This window comes from Bufo bufo, chromosome 3 (assembly GCF_905171765.1).
Source record: "Bufo bufo chromosome 3, aBufBuf1.1, whole genome shotgun sequence".
Taxonomy (NCBI): domain Eukaryota; kingdom Metazoa; phylum Chordata; class Amphibia; order Anura; family Bufonidae; genus Bufo; species Bufo bufo.
Window position 1 is genome coordinate 696,433,387 of NC_053391.1, and position 14,320 is coordinate 696,447,706.

The 14,320-nt window shown below is 45.8% G+C and overlaps 2 protein-coding genes across 4 annotated transcripts in view; one reads left to right on the plus strand and one right to left on the minus strand.

The window, feature by feature from the left end:
- LOC120996580 (zinc finger protein interacting with ribonucleoprotein K-like) overlaps positions 1–14,320 on the plus strand; it is a 655,167-nt gene that overhangs the window by 632,484 nt on the left and 8,363 nt on the right. The window lies entirely within an intron of this gene.
- Positions 975–14,300, minus strand: LOC120996582 (gastrula zinc finger protein XlCGF26.1-like). Of its 3 annotated transcripts, XM_040426603.1 has the most exons (8): positions 14,098–14,272; positions 11,182–11,327; positions 10,902–11,069; positions 10,722–10,827; positions 10,543–10,640; positions 10,377–10,437; positions 3,844–3,997; positions 2,391–2,428 (listed from the first exon to the last, which is right to left on the minus strand). In XM_040426603.1, exons 2-7 carry the CDS (start codon positions 11,287–11,289, stop codon positions 3,891–3,893), a joined length of 648 nt encoding a protein of 215 aa, XP_040282537.1. In that variant the 5' UTR covers positions 11,290–11,327; positions 14,098–14,272; the 3' UTR covers positions 2,391–2,428; positions 3,844–3,890. The 3 variants fall into 3 exon arrangements, with proteins under 3 accessions (XP_040282536.1, XP_040282535.1, XP_040282537.1); XM_040426602.1 differs by lacking the exon at positions 3,844–3,997 and having other exon boundaries at positions 975–2,428; positions 14,251–14,300; XM_040426601.1 differs by lacking the exon at positions 3,844–3,997 and having other exon boundaries at positions 975–2,428.

Here is a 14,320-nt window from a genome sequence, read left to right on the forward strand (position 1 = left end):
TGTGATATAGGAGGTAGAACACTACTTGGAGGCTTCCAGGTCCATAATCAATCGGGATAACTTTGAAAGTTTCTGGCTGGGAGAGGATGATCCATCTTTTGATCTCCTGGACAACAGACTTTGACAGAAATTGAATTTGGCCACAGGACTAACCCATGCAAAATTAGGATGGCAGGCTAAAGATCGCCACTAAGGAGATCAACCAATGGAAGGGTTGGTATTTGATCCTCAAGGAATGAGTTAACAATTAAAACGTACCTGCTCCATTTCTTCATCTACCTGGGCAGTGGATGCAGTTTTCCAGAACCTCTTTGGACCTGGTTCTACAGTCTGTTCTTCCAGTTGTTATGGGGAAATAGGCTGAACCTAGCTAAGAGAGATGTGACATCTAGTTGCTTGACCTACATTTAATTTAAAGAGGTTTTCCAGAGGACAGGTCTTCAGTATAAAGATCACAGAAAACCCTTAGCTAAATTGAGCTAAAAATTGTTGCAAGGGACACAGAGACACGTGTAGAAGACTGTAGGAGACGAGGGTATTGTGAGCCATCTGTGATAGAGAAGTGGTAAAGGGGAGCCTTTTGAAAGCATGATCAGACCATGACACCTTATCTGGTACCAGGTCACACTGGTCGTGTAGACTTGAAAATAATATTCCCTTGCCTCACCTTTACTTCCTACTTGGTAACATAGCAGGGACAGCTGAGGTAAGGCAAAACCCACACAGCTATTGTACCTCTCTGGATCTTTCTTCTTATGGACCTAACGGGCTGCTTGTCCTTTCAGTTCATAAGGCTGGAGCAGAAACAGAACATGTTAATGTGTTTAACTGTGCTATTGGCATCTTCAAGGACATTGCCTTAAAACTCTCTGATTTATAAGGTCCCAATAATGGGGAGCCGCGTCCCTGATCTACTGCAGAGATACACCACACAGAGGAACAGTATTGAGCCAGACTTTAAAGTCTTTTTCAATGATGTATACTGATAGAGGTTTTAATTTAAGCACAATTATTAGTTCAGTAGAGTGGAGACGGGGGATTTTCTCGCCAGGATAACAGATAGCATTTAGCACGGCCATTTATATATTGTTGTTGGTGACCCAATGGAGCTCCACACTGGTCACATCCCTACAAATTAAACATTAAAATGGCTTCTCTTCTGTATGACGTCTCTGATGTTTAAGAAAACCTGATTTACGAGTAAAGCATTTCCCACATTTTACACATGAAAATGGCTTCTCTCCTGTGTGACTTCTTAGATGATTCACAAGGTCAACTTTTTGGCTAAAGCATTTCTCACATTTAGAACATGAAAATGGCTTTTCCCCCGTGTGAGTTCTCAGATGTTTCTCAAGAGCAGCTGCATACATAAAACTTTTTCCACATTCACCACATGAAAATGTCTTCTCCCCTGTGTGAATTCTCCGATGTTTCTGAAGAGAATCTTTATGCATAAAGCACTTCCCACAATCCATGCATGAAAATGGCTTCTCCCCTGTGTGAACTCTCAAATGATCCACAAGAGTTGACCTGTAGGTGAAACATTTACCACACTCTGAACATGAAAATGGCTTCTCTCCTGTGTGAGTTCTTAGATGATGCACAAGATTTGATTTATGGGCAAAACGTTTTCCACATTCAGGACATGAAAATGGCTTCTCTCCTGTGTGAGTCCTTAGATGTTCAACAAGAATTGTTCTATGGGTAAATGATTTCCTACATTCCGGACATGAATACGGCTTCTCCCCTATGTGAGTTTTCTGATGTTTCGTAAGAGAATCTTTGAGCACAAAGCATCTTCCGCATTCCATACACGAATATGGCTTCTCACCTGTGTGAACTCTCTGATGCCTCTCAAGATTACATTTACGTCTAAAGCATCTTCCACATTCCACACATGAAAACGGCTTCTCTCCTGTGTGAATTTTCTGATGTCTCTCAAGGGGACCTTTAAGTAAAAAACATTTACCACATTCTGAACATGAAAATGGCTTCTCACCTGTGTGAATTTTCTGATGTCTATCGAGAGGACCTTTAAGTGAAAAACATCTTCCACATTCTGAACATGAAAATGGCTTTTCTCCAGTGTGAGTTCTTAGATGTTTCACAAGATTTGACTTCTGGGTAAAACATTTTCCACATTCAGAACATGAAAATGGCTTCTCTCCTGTGTGACTTTTCTGATGTTTAACAAGAACGGATTTATAGTTAAAAGATTTTCCACATTCGGAACAGGAAAATGGTCTTTCATCTCTGTGAATTCTCTCGTGCACGGAAAGAAAATATTTATCTTTAAAAAAATTTCCACATTCAGAACAAGAAAAAATGTCACACACTATTTTTTTGCCAATCTTTGGCTGATTATCTCCTACTTCATAACAGGGAGATAAAGTAAGATGTCCACGGGAGCCTCTCGTACTGTCTGCACCTGAAAGAAGAAAAATATTTTCCACCAAAAAATAATTGATATTTTAGAATTGCCATATGACAATCTATAAAATGAGCAAGGCATACAATCAAAATAAGAGGTCCTCTTTTTATGTAAATACACAGAGAGCTCTGTAGGTGCCATAGCTGTGAATGGAGTAGTGGACTGACTTTGGTGGGATAATTTCAGTGCTAGCTGATAGAGTGCCAAGAGAGAAACTCCTATTATGTAACGGAATCCAACCCAATGGATGTGGAATTCAGGATAGGACAGCTGGGATCTAGGCTACAAAACTGGATTACAATTACCAGTAATTACCTTTTCACACGTTCTCCACGATGGATGCTGAGATGACCTTCTTCCCACCAGGTAGGGAGAGGAAGAATTATATTCTCCTCCAGCTCCTCCTCAGTGTCTTAATTGGATCCAGACAGCCTAGGAGAATCTGCAGCACCAACACTCCAACATTTACTGGTATGCATTTTTTTGGTTGGGATCTAAGTGTCATCCAGTTTTTCCCTGCTGTCCTCAACAATGACACTTACACTGAGATCAACCAGATTTAAACAATTAAACACAACCTGCAGGACCTTCCAAATGAATAATAAATCCTTGCTTCAAATTCACGTCTATTCTATAATGTTTGACAAACGTGAGGGTTACACCAAGTCGCTGCCCTACAAATCTGCTCTACGTAAACATCGGCATGTTCATACCAAGACGTGGCCCTGCCTGGTAGAATGAGCCTACAAATTAACTGGACGTTCCTTATCAACAGCTTTGTAGGCCTCACAAATAGCCAATGCACTCCAGTGAGCTAACTAACATTTGGAAGCTCTGAACCCTTTCCTAAGACCCTGGAATTGGACAAAGAAATTGACTTTCTGAATGGTCTGGTAGTCTCCAGACACTGCCACATACATTGTCTAGCTTTATTAAATGCTCGAACACCGAACCCGCACTTTTGCTGAAAAGTTCGGGTTTGGGTCCAGGTACCCGAACTCGCAAAGTTCAGTATGGACACTTTGCAGTTCGGGTTCGCTCAACACTAGTCATCAGTATCTGGTCAGAGGGGGTCTGACACCTGGGACACCTGCTGATCAGCTGCTCGAGAGGGCTCCGTCACTCCTTTGAGCGCTGCTACCCTCTTACAGCTGACCCTAGACCAGTGACATCATGTTTATTGGTCACGTGGCTTAGGGGCAGCTTAGTCCCATTCAAGTGAATGGGGCTGAGCTGCATTACCACTATACAATGTACGGCACTGTGCTCGATTAAACTACTACTCCTATTTTTGCCATGACCACCACCACTCTCCTCCTCTCCTTGCTCTGTGTGCATTTGCACAGATGCTTCTAATTGTGAGAATTCAGGGACCCTCCAGATACAGCAACTTCATAAAAAGGAACCAAGACCTTTTGGGCCACACAGGCGTGAAGAAAGTGTATCAAACATTTTCTTATTAAATCTTCTTCAGAACCCTGGGTAGAAGTGACAGCGCAGGAAATGCATAGTCCAGCTGAAAATTCCATGCATGAGCCAGGGTGTCCAACCCTATACCCCCGTCACCTGGATTCAGAGATAAGAATTCGAGCAGTTTTGAATTTTTGACAGAAGCAAAAAGATCTACCTGAGATATCCCCATCTCTCGAGGATAGGTCATCAATATTAAAGTGTTAAAAAAAACTTTTAATTACATCCTTCATTCCTTCTTTAAAGGGGTATTCGCATCTCAGACAATGGGGGCATATCGCTAGGATATGCCCCCATTTTCTGATAGGTGCGGGTCCCACCTCTGGCACCGAGAATGGAGCCCTGAAAGTAGTGGAGGGTGCACAGCCGCCCTCCGTTCATTTCTATGGGGCCGCCGAAAATAGCCAAGTGCTGGCTCAGCTATTTTCGTCGGCCCTATAGAAATGAATGGAGGGCGGTGGAAGCTCCCACTTGGTGGTGGCCAGGCCTGGGGATAGCCAGGGTCCTCCAGCCACCACTTTCCCAGCTGCGTTCTCGATATGGCTGGCTCCCTCTCTCCCCCCATTGGGCCACTACGCTGTGATGGCAGCAGCCCGATGGTTACCTTGCCAACAGGACCAGGCTTGCCATGTATCTAAGCCTGACAGACCCTGCAGGATCTGAAGAGGCGTAGTGTCAGTGTACATGACTATTGCAATGCCCTGTATAGCCATCAGATCCACTGGATCTTCAAGATCCAAGTGAGACTTGATAAAAAAAATAATAATAATAATTTAAATAAAATAATTTGCCTTATATGGTGTCACAGTCGTTACCTTTGACTGTGACCTTCCGTCCTTGCTCGTGCTCCTCGCTGAAGTGTTGTTACTGTGTGTATTTGTGGTTCTGTATGGGTTAACTCCCCTGTGTTCCTATTAGGAGTTAATCCTCTGTCTGCTCTATGGGTGTGGCCTCTCTGCTGCACCCATGGAACCTGTATTTAAGGCTGAGGTTTCCTCAGTTCTGGGTCAGCTCCTGGTGTGTGTTGTCTTGTCCTGCTCCTGGTTTGTACTCTCTCTCCCATGCTGCTGACCCATGTTTTAGTTACTTTGTGTTTATTCATATGTTTGTGTTCAGCAAGCCTTTGCAGCAGAGTGGCATGACAAGGCCATGCAGTTTACTACTGGTGGAGCAAGTCCTTCTCTGCTCATTGCCACTCCTGCTCCCTTGCATGAACTCCTGCTTGTGTTATTAGTTGCTCTGTTTTGTATTTGCCTCTCTGTTATGTTTGCCTATGTGCCGTCGGTACCTTCTGGTACCTGTTGTCCATTTGTTCCTGCTGTCACTGTCTAGTTCACGCTCCAGAGTGGACCCTGGCAACTTCCTGTGGCAAAGCCTAACCTTACCTTCTGGGGCCCTAGTGAAAACCAGGAGTTGCTTAGTCACGCCCCTCTGGAGTATTACTAGACAGTGGCGCAGTGGGGGTTTTCTCCCACTGTGCTGACGGTACATAGAGCTCATGTTTTGTCTGCGCTGCCTTCCATGTTTTTGTTTGTGCAATAAACTCTTATGTGTCTGTACCTGATTTCCGTTAGTTTATTGCTTGACGACACGGTGGTCTCTCTTGGGACCTCCAACTCGTGACATATGGCCCCATATTGTCTCATTTATAATTGATTAAAAAAATGAAAACATAAACTAGACATAATTGGTATCGCTGCCTCCATAATGACCTCATTAATAAAAGGAGCGTGTTACTAATCCAGTGTGGTGAACGCCGTAAAAAATAAAATAAAAAAACAATGACAATTTTGCCGTTTTTGTCACCTGACCACCCACCAAAAGAAATTATAAAAAGTGATCAAAAAGTTATATGTATTCCAAAATGATACCAATAAAAACTACAGCCAGTCACAAAAAAATGGGTTACAATGAAAACGTTATGGATGTTCGTATATGGCGGTGCAAAACATAATTTATTTTTAATACAAAAGTGATTTTATGCTGTAAAAGTAGTAAAACAAAAAAACTATATAAATTTGGTATTGTCATAACCATATCAACCAATAGAATATAATTATATCAAATATACCGCATGTGACAGAATTGCAATTTTTGCCTACCTCACCTCCTAAAAATTGGTATAAAAAGCGATCAAAATGGTACAAAAAGAATAAACTACAGCTTGTGTAGCTACAAACAAACCCTCACACAGCTCAGTCAACAAATATATTGGATTACACTTACCGGTAATTGGTTTTCTTTGAGCCTATGACAGCACCCCTGGAGAGACCTCCTCCACCTCCTCAGGACAGGAATCAGGAAGCAGAACCGCCTTTTAAAAGAGGGATCATCCCCTCTATCCCCAGAGCCCCAAAGGCGGAACAACTCCACTAGAAGAGTATGCTAAGGAGATAGCCTGTCTAATCCACCTAGACGTGAGGAGGACCTCCAAGACTGAGTGACCTGTAGATATTGAATAATACACCTCCTAATGTCCAAACAATGGAATTCTGATTCCTTCTTATTTTTAGGAGAGGCACAGAAGGATGGTAACACTATCTCCTGAGAACGGTGAAAATGGGAAGAAACCTTTGGTAAAAAAGAATGATCAGGAGAAATCACCACCTGATCCTCCAAGATTACTGAGTAGGGAGGGTCAACGGAGAGAGCAGCGATCTCACTCACCCTCCTAGCAGAAGTAATGGCCAAAAGGAAGGCAAGCTCAAGGGAGAGCATTTTTGGGGAGATGTCATCAATAGGCTCAAAGGGATCTGAAGAGAAAACTGAAAGGACCAAATTTAAATCCCAGGGAGGAACCGTACTTTTACAAACTGGGGACAACTTGGATACTGCTGTCACAAACCTCTTAACCCTAGGATGTTTGGCTAACTTAAATTTAAAAAAAAGCGCTTAATGCTGAAATCTTAACCTTCAAAGTGCTAGGCCTGAGCTTCTTCTTCCACCCCTCTTGTAAGAAATCTAATACAAGCGGAATGTCAGGAACATCCAGCACATCCACAGGTCTATTTGGTTTTTTTGACAAGAAAAAGGGTCGAGTAAAACCCTTGTCACTTCCTGCTCTGGAACCTTTACCAAAACCTTCATCTCTAAAAGAGAGAAAACTTCTGAAATGATGGCCGACTGCTTTGTGGGATCTGAACGGTAATCTTATCACAAATCTCCCTCCTGGAATACTTTGAAACCTTAGTTTTAAACCCTCCCTTATCACATAATTTATCCAAGGGCTGTTGGAGATCCTCTGCCACTGATGAGAAAAGAGAGACAGACGACCTCCGACTGGGGGCCTGGCATCAATGGGACTGCTTATTTGAGGCATCAGACCCGGAAAAAAGAAACCCATAGACTTCCTAGCAGCTCCTAAAAACTGCTTTGCTTTCTCTTTCCACTTAAAGCTCTCTCTATTAAAACAGGGACGGAAAGACCTCCTAGGGGGCTGACTAACGGAGAGAAAGTCTTTTTTTTTTGTCTGAGGCTTTTTCTAGTAAATTGTCAAGGACCGGCCCAAATAAAAATTTTCCTTGACAAGGAATAGCACAAAGTTTAGCCTTGGAACTAGCATCCCCATTCCAGCCCTTTAACCAAATTGCTCTACGGGCAGAGTTAGCTAAGGCGGAAGCCCTAGCAGAAAATCTTAAAGAGTCCGCAGAAGCACTGGCTAAAAAATCTAAAGCATTATTTATAGTAGGGAATGTAACTGCTCCCTAAGGGTACCCCCTTAATGTGAGCCTCTAACTCCCCCATCCACACTTTCAGGGATCTAGCAACAGAAGCGGCGGTAATAGCGGGTTTAAAAGTTGCCTCAGAGGCTTCCCAATTCGTTTTTAAATAAACCTCTGCTCTCTTGTCCATCGGGTCCTTAAGCGAACCCATATTCTGAAAAGGAAGTACTGCTTTTCCAGGACATTTTGGCTACCGGAGCATCAAGCTTTGGGGCCCTATCCCAAGAAGCGGAGATTTCCACTTCACTAAAGAAGGAACCAAAAACTTGCTGTCAGTTTTTTTCCACTCCTTGGCAATGACCGCTTAACTGTTTTTATGCACGTCAAACACCTTCTTTCTTCTGGGACCAAGACCCTCAAACATATGGTCCTGGACTGACTGCGGTGGCTTCTGATCATCCAACCCCATGGTAGCTCTAACCGCCTTAACTAGGGAGTTAGTGTTTTCAACATGAAACAGTGGTTTCCCTGCGGCCTCGTCCTCAGAGGACTCATTAGATGACACCCATTCTCCCTCTTCTTCCAAACCAGAAAGTACATCTCTGTTGCTGGAGGGGGAATCCTTAGCTGCAGCCACAGAAGTACAGGGGCGGCATCTAATTAAACCGCTAACCGACTGTCTGACTTCTTCACGGATCATCTGTTTAATGCTGCCCATCAGGGACGGAGCCTCCCCCTCCATTAACTTGCTTGTACACACTTGGCATAGGGGTTTTGCCCAGGCCGAAGGTAGCTTCTTTTTACACACCGCACATCCACCTTTTTTTTGATCTGGAGATCTTCCTGGAAGACCAAAACATGACCCCATGAGCTTACATTATAAAAGCATATCAGGGTACAACACCTCTTACCCCACCCTGGTACTGGTGTATCATTGGTGGTTTCAGCGTGCTGAGCCTGCTCCATGTTCAGAAAGCCAAACCAGCCAGAATGGAGGAACTTCCAGCTTCTCCCCCTCGGCATGGCAGTGAGCTGGCTGGGCTTTTCTCATTGGCGCACGCATGCTGGCTGCCCCCCTTCCGGTCTGCAGCGTCTGCTTGCTCCCAACACCGTAACCCGGAAGTAAAGCGGCCGAACATGCGAACACGGCCACAGAGGTCCGTAGAAGCCTAGGAAGGCTGAAACCCCTCCCAGGCCCCAGGAAGGAGAACGGAATGGGGTAGGAGAGAGAAGGGAACCCAGTCTTCTGCAGCGGCTCCTAGAGGAGTCTTATGCCACATGGGATAACCCTCCTCACACTATACATAGCCTGGGCTCCCGCAGCTCCATGTTAACTTTATCCAGCGGATCCGATTCCCACCTGTCCCTTAGGCCTCTTGCTCACGACCGTATATATTTTGCGGTCCGCAAAAAAAAAATGGATGACATCCGTGTGCATTCCGCATTTTGCGGAACGGAACAGCTGGACCTTCATAGAACAGTACTATCCTTGTCCGTAATGCGGACAATAATAGGACATGTTCTATTTTTTGGTGGAACGGAAATATGGACATACCGAAACGGAATGCACACGGAGTAACAAAAAAACAAAAAAAAAAACGGAACGGACATGGAAAGAAAAAACATTCGTGTGTAAGAGGCCTTAGGACAGGAAACAGAACTGGGGATAGAGGCGGTTCTGGTTCTTGTTTCCTGTCCTGAGGAGGTGGAGGCCGTCTCTTCAGGGGTGCTATCATAGGCGAAAGAGAAAAAAAAAGTATGGTCCCTAAAAACAATTTCAGCTAATTCCTGATGCCACTCCTTCCCTTCTGAACGCTGCCATGCCCCAAACAGCAGTTTACGACCTATTATGGGGTAAAATTGTGAAGTGCATGTTCTCCTGTTACCCCTTTGTGAAAATGAAAAATACGGGGCTAAAGCAACATTTTATTTTAAATAAAATTTTATTTTTCATTTTCACAGCCAACTGTTTTTAAATTCCATGAAACGCTTGTTGGGTCACAGCGCTCACTATAACCCTCGATCAATTCCTTGAGGGGTGTAGTTTCACTTTTTTGGGGGGTTTCCTTTCTAGGAGTACCTCACTGTGTCTTCAAATGTGACAAAGCATCCGAAAACCATTCCAGCAAAATCTGCTCTCCAAAAACAATATTGCGCTCCTTTCATATGGAGCCCTGCGGTGTGCCCATACCGCAGTTTACCATACCACATATTATTCTAGAAAAATCTGCCCTCCAAAAGCCATATGGTGCTCCTTCCCTTCTGAGACCTGTGGTGTGGCCACACAGCAGTTTATGACCACACATGAGGAGTTTCTGTAAACTGCAGAATCAGAGTAATAAATATTGAGGTCTGTTTGGGTGTAAAACCTTGCCGTTTTACAGGAAAATTGGTTTAGAATGGAAAAATTGCAAAGAAACGTGACATTTTGAAATGGGTTAGCACAGTTTAAAAAAATTTTGAGGAGTATAGTTTCTATAATGGGTTAATTTATGGGTGGTTTCTATTATGTAAACCCCACATAGTGACTTCAAAAGTGAATTGGTCCTTTAAAAAATGGGTTATGGAAATGCTGTGATGGTCCCCTCTCCACCTGGAAGGTACATGAAGACACGGAGAAGGAGCTGGAGGAAGATCTAATTTATTTTTCCTATTGCTACCTGGTAAGAGGAGGGCGATCTCAGCATAAGTGCTATAGTTGAGAATGTCAGGGAAAACATCTCCTCTATTGGAGGAGGGAGAAGGTTTCCTGTAAACTCAGCCTGCAATGTATAAGGGCAGAAGAAAACCCAGGATTTATGAAAGGCTCTTACCAGTCACTGACACTGATGTGGGGTTCTCCAGGCCACTCGTCCTTCCACTTCCATCACTTTCCTGCAAGGATCACACATGAAGGACATGAGAAATAAGAAAAGGAACCCTAGTTTATCTTCTATCCGGGAGAAGGTCCAACCTCCCAGTAATCTCAACTTCATCTACCTGATGATCAAGTGGGACATTTGGCTTCTCCTCTGGACATTCCTGGGGACATAGAGGACTAGGACATCTCTCTGATGGATTTCTCTGACTGGATCCATCTATAGAAATATACACAGAGACTGAATACATTGTCTATATGTGAAGATCAGATGAGGGGTGAGTCTAGGTGACCCCCAAACCTGATTTCTCCATCATGACGTCCGTGTACAGATCCTTGTGTTCTTCTAAATACTCCCACTCCTCCATGGAGAAATAGACAGCAACATCCTGACACCTTATAGGAACCTGACAACACAATGATACAGTCATTACCAGACATCTCCCTTGGCGTTATTGTATAATGTCCCAGCAGCGCTCACCTCTCCGCTCAGCAGGTCAGTGATCCTGTTGGTAAGTTCTAGGATCTTCTGCTCATTTATCAGTGAATGAGGTGGAGGCTCGGTGATGGGGCTCTGGGTCCTGCTCCGTCCTCCTGACACACGAGGTGTCACACACTCATCAGACGACTTCTTCACTACTGTGTAATCCTGTGTATGAGGAGACGCCGATCACTACAGAGATTCTAAGAAGCCTCCACCTTTCCAGACATTTACCTGGTTTATTACTAGAGATAAGAGTGACGTCATGTGAGACTCTCACCTCTCCAGTTATCAAGGAGATGATCTCTAGGACTAGGTCTAATATCCTTGAAGCCATGAAGTATCTGTCCTGGTCCATTCTTGGTGGATCATTGATGGAAAAGGTCATGTCTTGCAAAGAAGACTTGAGAGGTGACAGTCCTGTACCTAAGGAACCCGGGAAAAGCATGGAGGATTGAGAGTAAAATCAGACTAGCAAGAACATCTTGTATTAATTATAGTTTTACTAATCAGGAATTGGAGAGGATCACTCCTAGCACACAATGGAGGTGACATATCTCCTAATCACTGTGATGGACACCTTTCCAGCATTTGATATTGGTAAAGTTATAAGGGTTTAATCTATTTTCACTAAGTCAGTCTCACCTTCCAAGAAACTGAACCAAAAACCATGGACCACCACAGTCCACACACTATAGATACACAACGCTATGCCAACACCTATCGAGTTACGGCTGACACGTTCCTAACACCCACAGTGTTCTCCACCATTCAAAGGCTTAGTCACAGTAAGAAAGGCTATGGTTTCGTTACAGTATACAAGAACTTACATTAACGTCTTAATAGAAAAAGGTACAGAGTTCACAAAAAGAAGAAATTTGAGGATATAAAACAAGGAAAACTGCTATAAAATAAAGGGCAGAAATGAAGACCTCTTTTCCGCCTCTGAGGGTAGGAAGAACAATGGATACCTCAGATTGGATCTGAGCCCCACATGTCTGATGTCCTCAGGTTTCCAGAGTCTGTACGGTGAGGAGATGAGGGAAAGGGATTTGATTATTAAAAGGATTTCCAACAAAACGAAAGTATCCCTTATTCTTTTGTGGGAAAATCCTTTCAAAGGGGTTGTCTGGTTTCACGAGAAAACTGAACACATGATCTGCCCGCAGTAAAGACCAGATCATCACTTACCCGACAGGTCATGTGCTGCAGTAAAGACCAGATCATCACTTACCTGACAGGCCATGTGCCGCAGTAAAGACCAGATCATCACTTACCTGACAGGCCATGTGCCGCAGTAAAGACCAGATCATCACTTACCTGACAGGCCATGTGCCGCTGCTCTGGTTCTGCTGCCTGGGATCTGTTTACCTGGTCTCAGCAGTGACGTAATGCCGACAACACGTGACCACTGCAGCCAATCATTAGGTACCGCCGAGGCCAGTGACCGGCTTCAGTAGTCATGCGCTGTCGATATGATATCACTGCTGCAGCTGGGTAAACAGAACCCGGCTGGCATAAACGGAATAGCATGGGATCTGTTCGGTAGGTAGCGATCTATAAGGTGGATCACACATGTTGTCCTGTTTTCTCCTGAAACCGGACAACCTCTGTGAGCGGTGAGACCCTTCTTCTACAGCCAGGATGTACCTCACATTGTGAGAGTGCTCACATCATAAAATGGAGAGGTTTCTCAAGAAACCTGTCTCCAAGTAGCCAAGATGATGCCGGACGCCCAGGCAGAAGAGGAGCTTGCTGCAGACTTGGATGACAAGAGCACCTCAGATCGAGACCACGGCCCCCATTCTCTTATCTGATGAGAGTTTCAGAAAAAAATAAAACACGTCATGGAGCTGTAGCTGTGCTGTCTATGTCAACGTGCTGTCTGCCATGTTGGTGGAAGAGTGCAGTCCAACCAGGCTCTCATTTTCAAACCTGGTGACACACACGCCCAGGATACCCTGCCGGCCACATCCTACATCTTCTCTGAGCTTTTTAGCCCCCGACTAGCAGAGATCATCAGTGATAGAGAGTTCAAAGCAATGATCCACTCGGAGACATCATATCTGGTCTTCTTAGCCAAGCAGATACGGCCTCCGTCTTCTGCTAATGAGAGCATTAGATAATTGAGGGGTTTGATTGACATTTATCTAACGTTCGTTGGCAGCTTAAAGGGGTTTTCTGGTTGTTTCACGTTATCCCCATCCACAGGATAGGCGCTAACTATTAGACCAGTGGCAGTCCTAGTGAGAACGGGGGTCCCGTACCCCCTGCAGCCACCCTGAAATGAGTGGGGCATCCGGTCGGGCTTGCACGTGGTCGCTCTATTAATTTCGGTGGGAGTTCCGGACATAGCCAAGTAGTGCGCTACCCTATCCCACAGAAATAAATGGAATGGCCATGTGTAAGGAGGGGGTATGGGGCCCCCGATCTCGTGATTGGGGTACAACATTTCCTGGTGGGCCAATGCCCAGAGCGCTGCCCGAGCCTCCTCACTGCCGCTGGCCGGGTACATAACGATGTGAGGTTCTAAGCACTAATCCCGGGAGCACCAGGTCCTTATACACCGACCGCAGGTCCTTCCTTCCTCAGGACAGTAATACCTTCTATACGGCGGCTACTGTTTGTTTCTGTTGGCCAGCTACGGGCCCCTCTAGGGCATCGCCAGCTACGGGCCCCTCTAAGGGCATCACCAGCTACGGGCCCCTCTAAGGGCATCGCCAGCTACGGGCCCCTCTAGGGGCATCGCCAGCTACGGGCCCCTCTAGGGGCATCGCCAGCTACGGGCCCCTCTAGGGGCATCGCCAGCTACGGGCCCCTCTAGGGGCATCGCCAGCTACGGGCCCCTCTAGGGGCATCGCCAGCTACGGGCCCCTCTAGGGGCATCGCCAGCTACGGGCCCCTCTAGGGGCATCGCCAGCTACGGGCCCCTCTAGGGGCATCGCCAGCTACGGGCCCCTCTAGGGGCATCGCCAGCTACGGGCCCCTCTAGGGGCATCGCCAGCTACGGGCCCCTCTAGGGGCATCGCCAGCTACGGGCCCCTCTAGGGCATCGCCAGCTACGGGCCCCTCTAGGGCATCGCCAGCTACGGGCCCCTCTAGGGCATCGCCAGCTACGGGCCCCTCTAGGGCATCGCCAGCTACGGGCTCCTCTAGGGCATCGCCAGCTACGGGCCCCTCTAGTCACCTGCCTCACCATGTCCTCCTGCCCCAGCACCGGGTGAGCCGCCCCTCGCTCACAGATCCCCTCTCCTCCGGTACTCGCAGCTTCCATAGCTAGGAGCTGCAGTCAGAGCTATGATGGGGGTTGTAGTCACACCGTGTCCACTGCACGTCTCCGGTCACTCACCCCGCAGGATCCGCTCTACTACACACACTGGTCATGTGACCCTGGGGTGTGTGATGTCACTGGAAGGGGC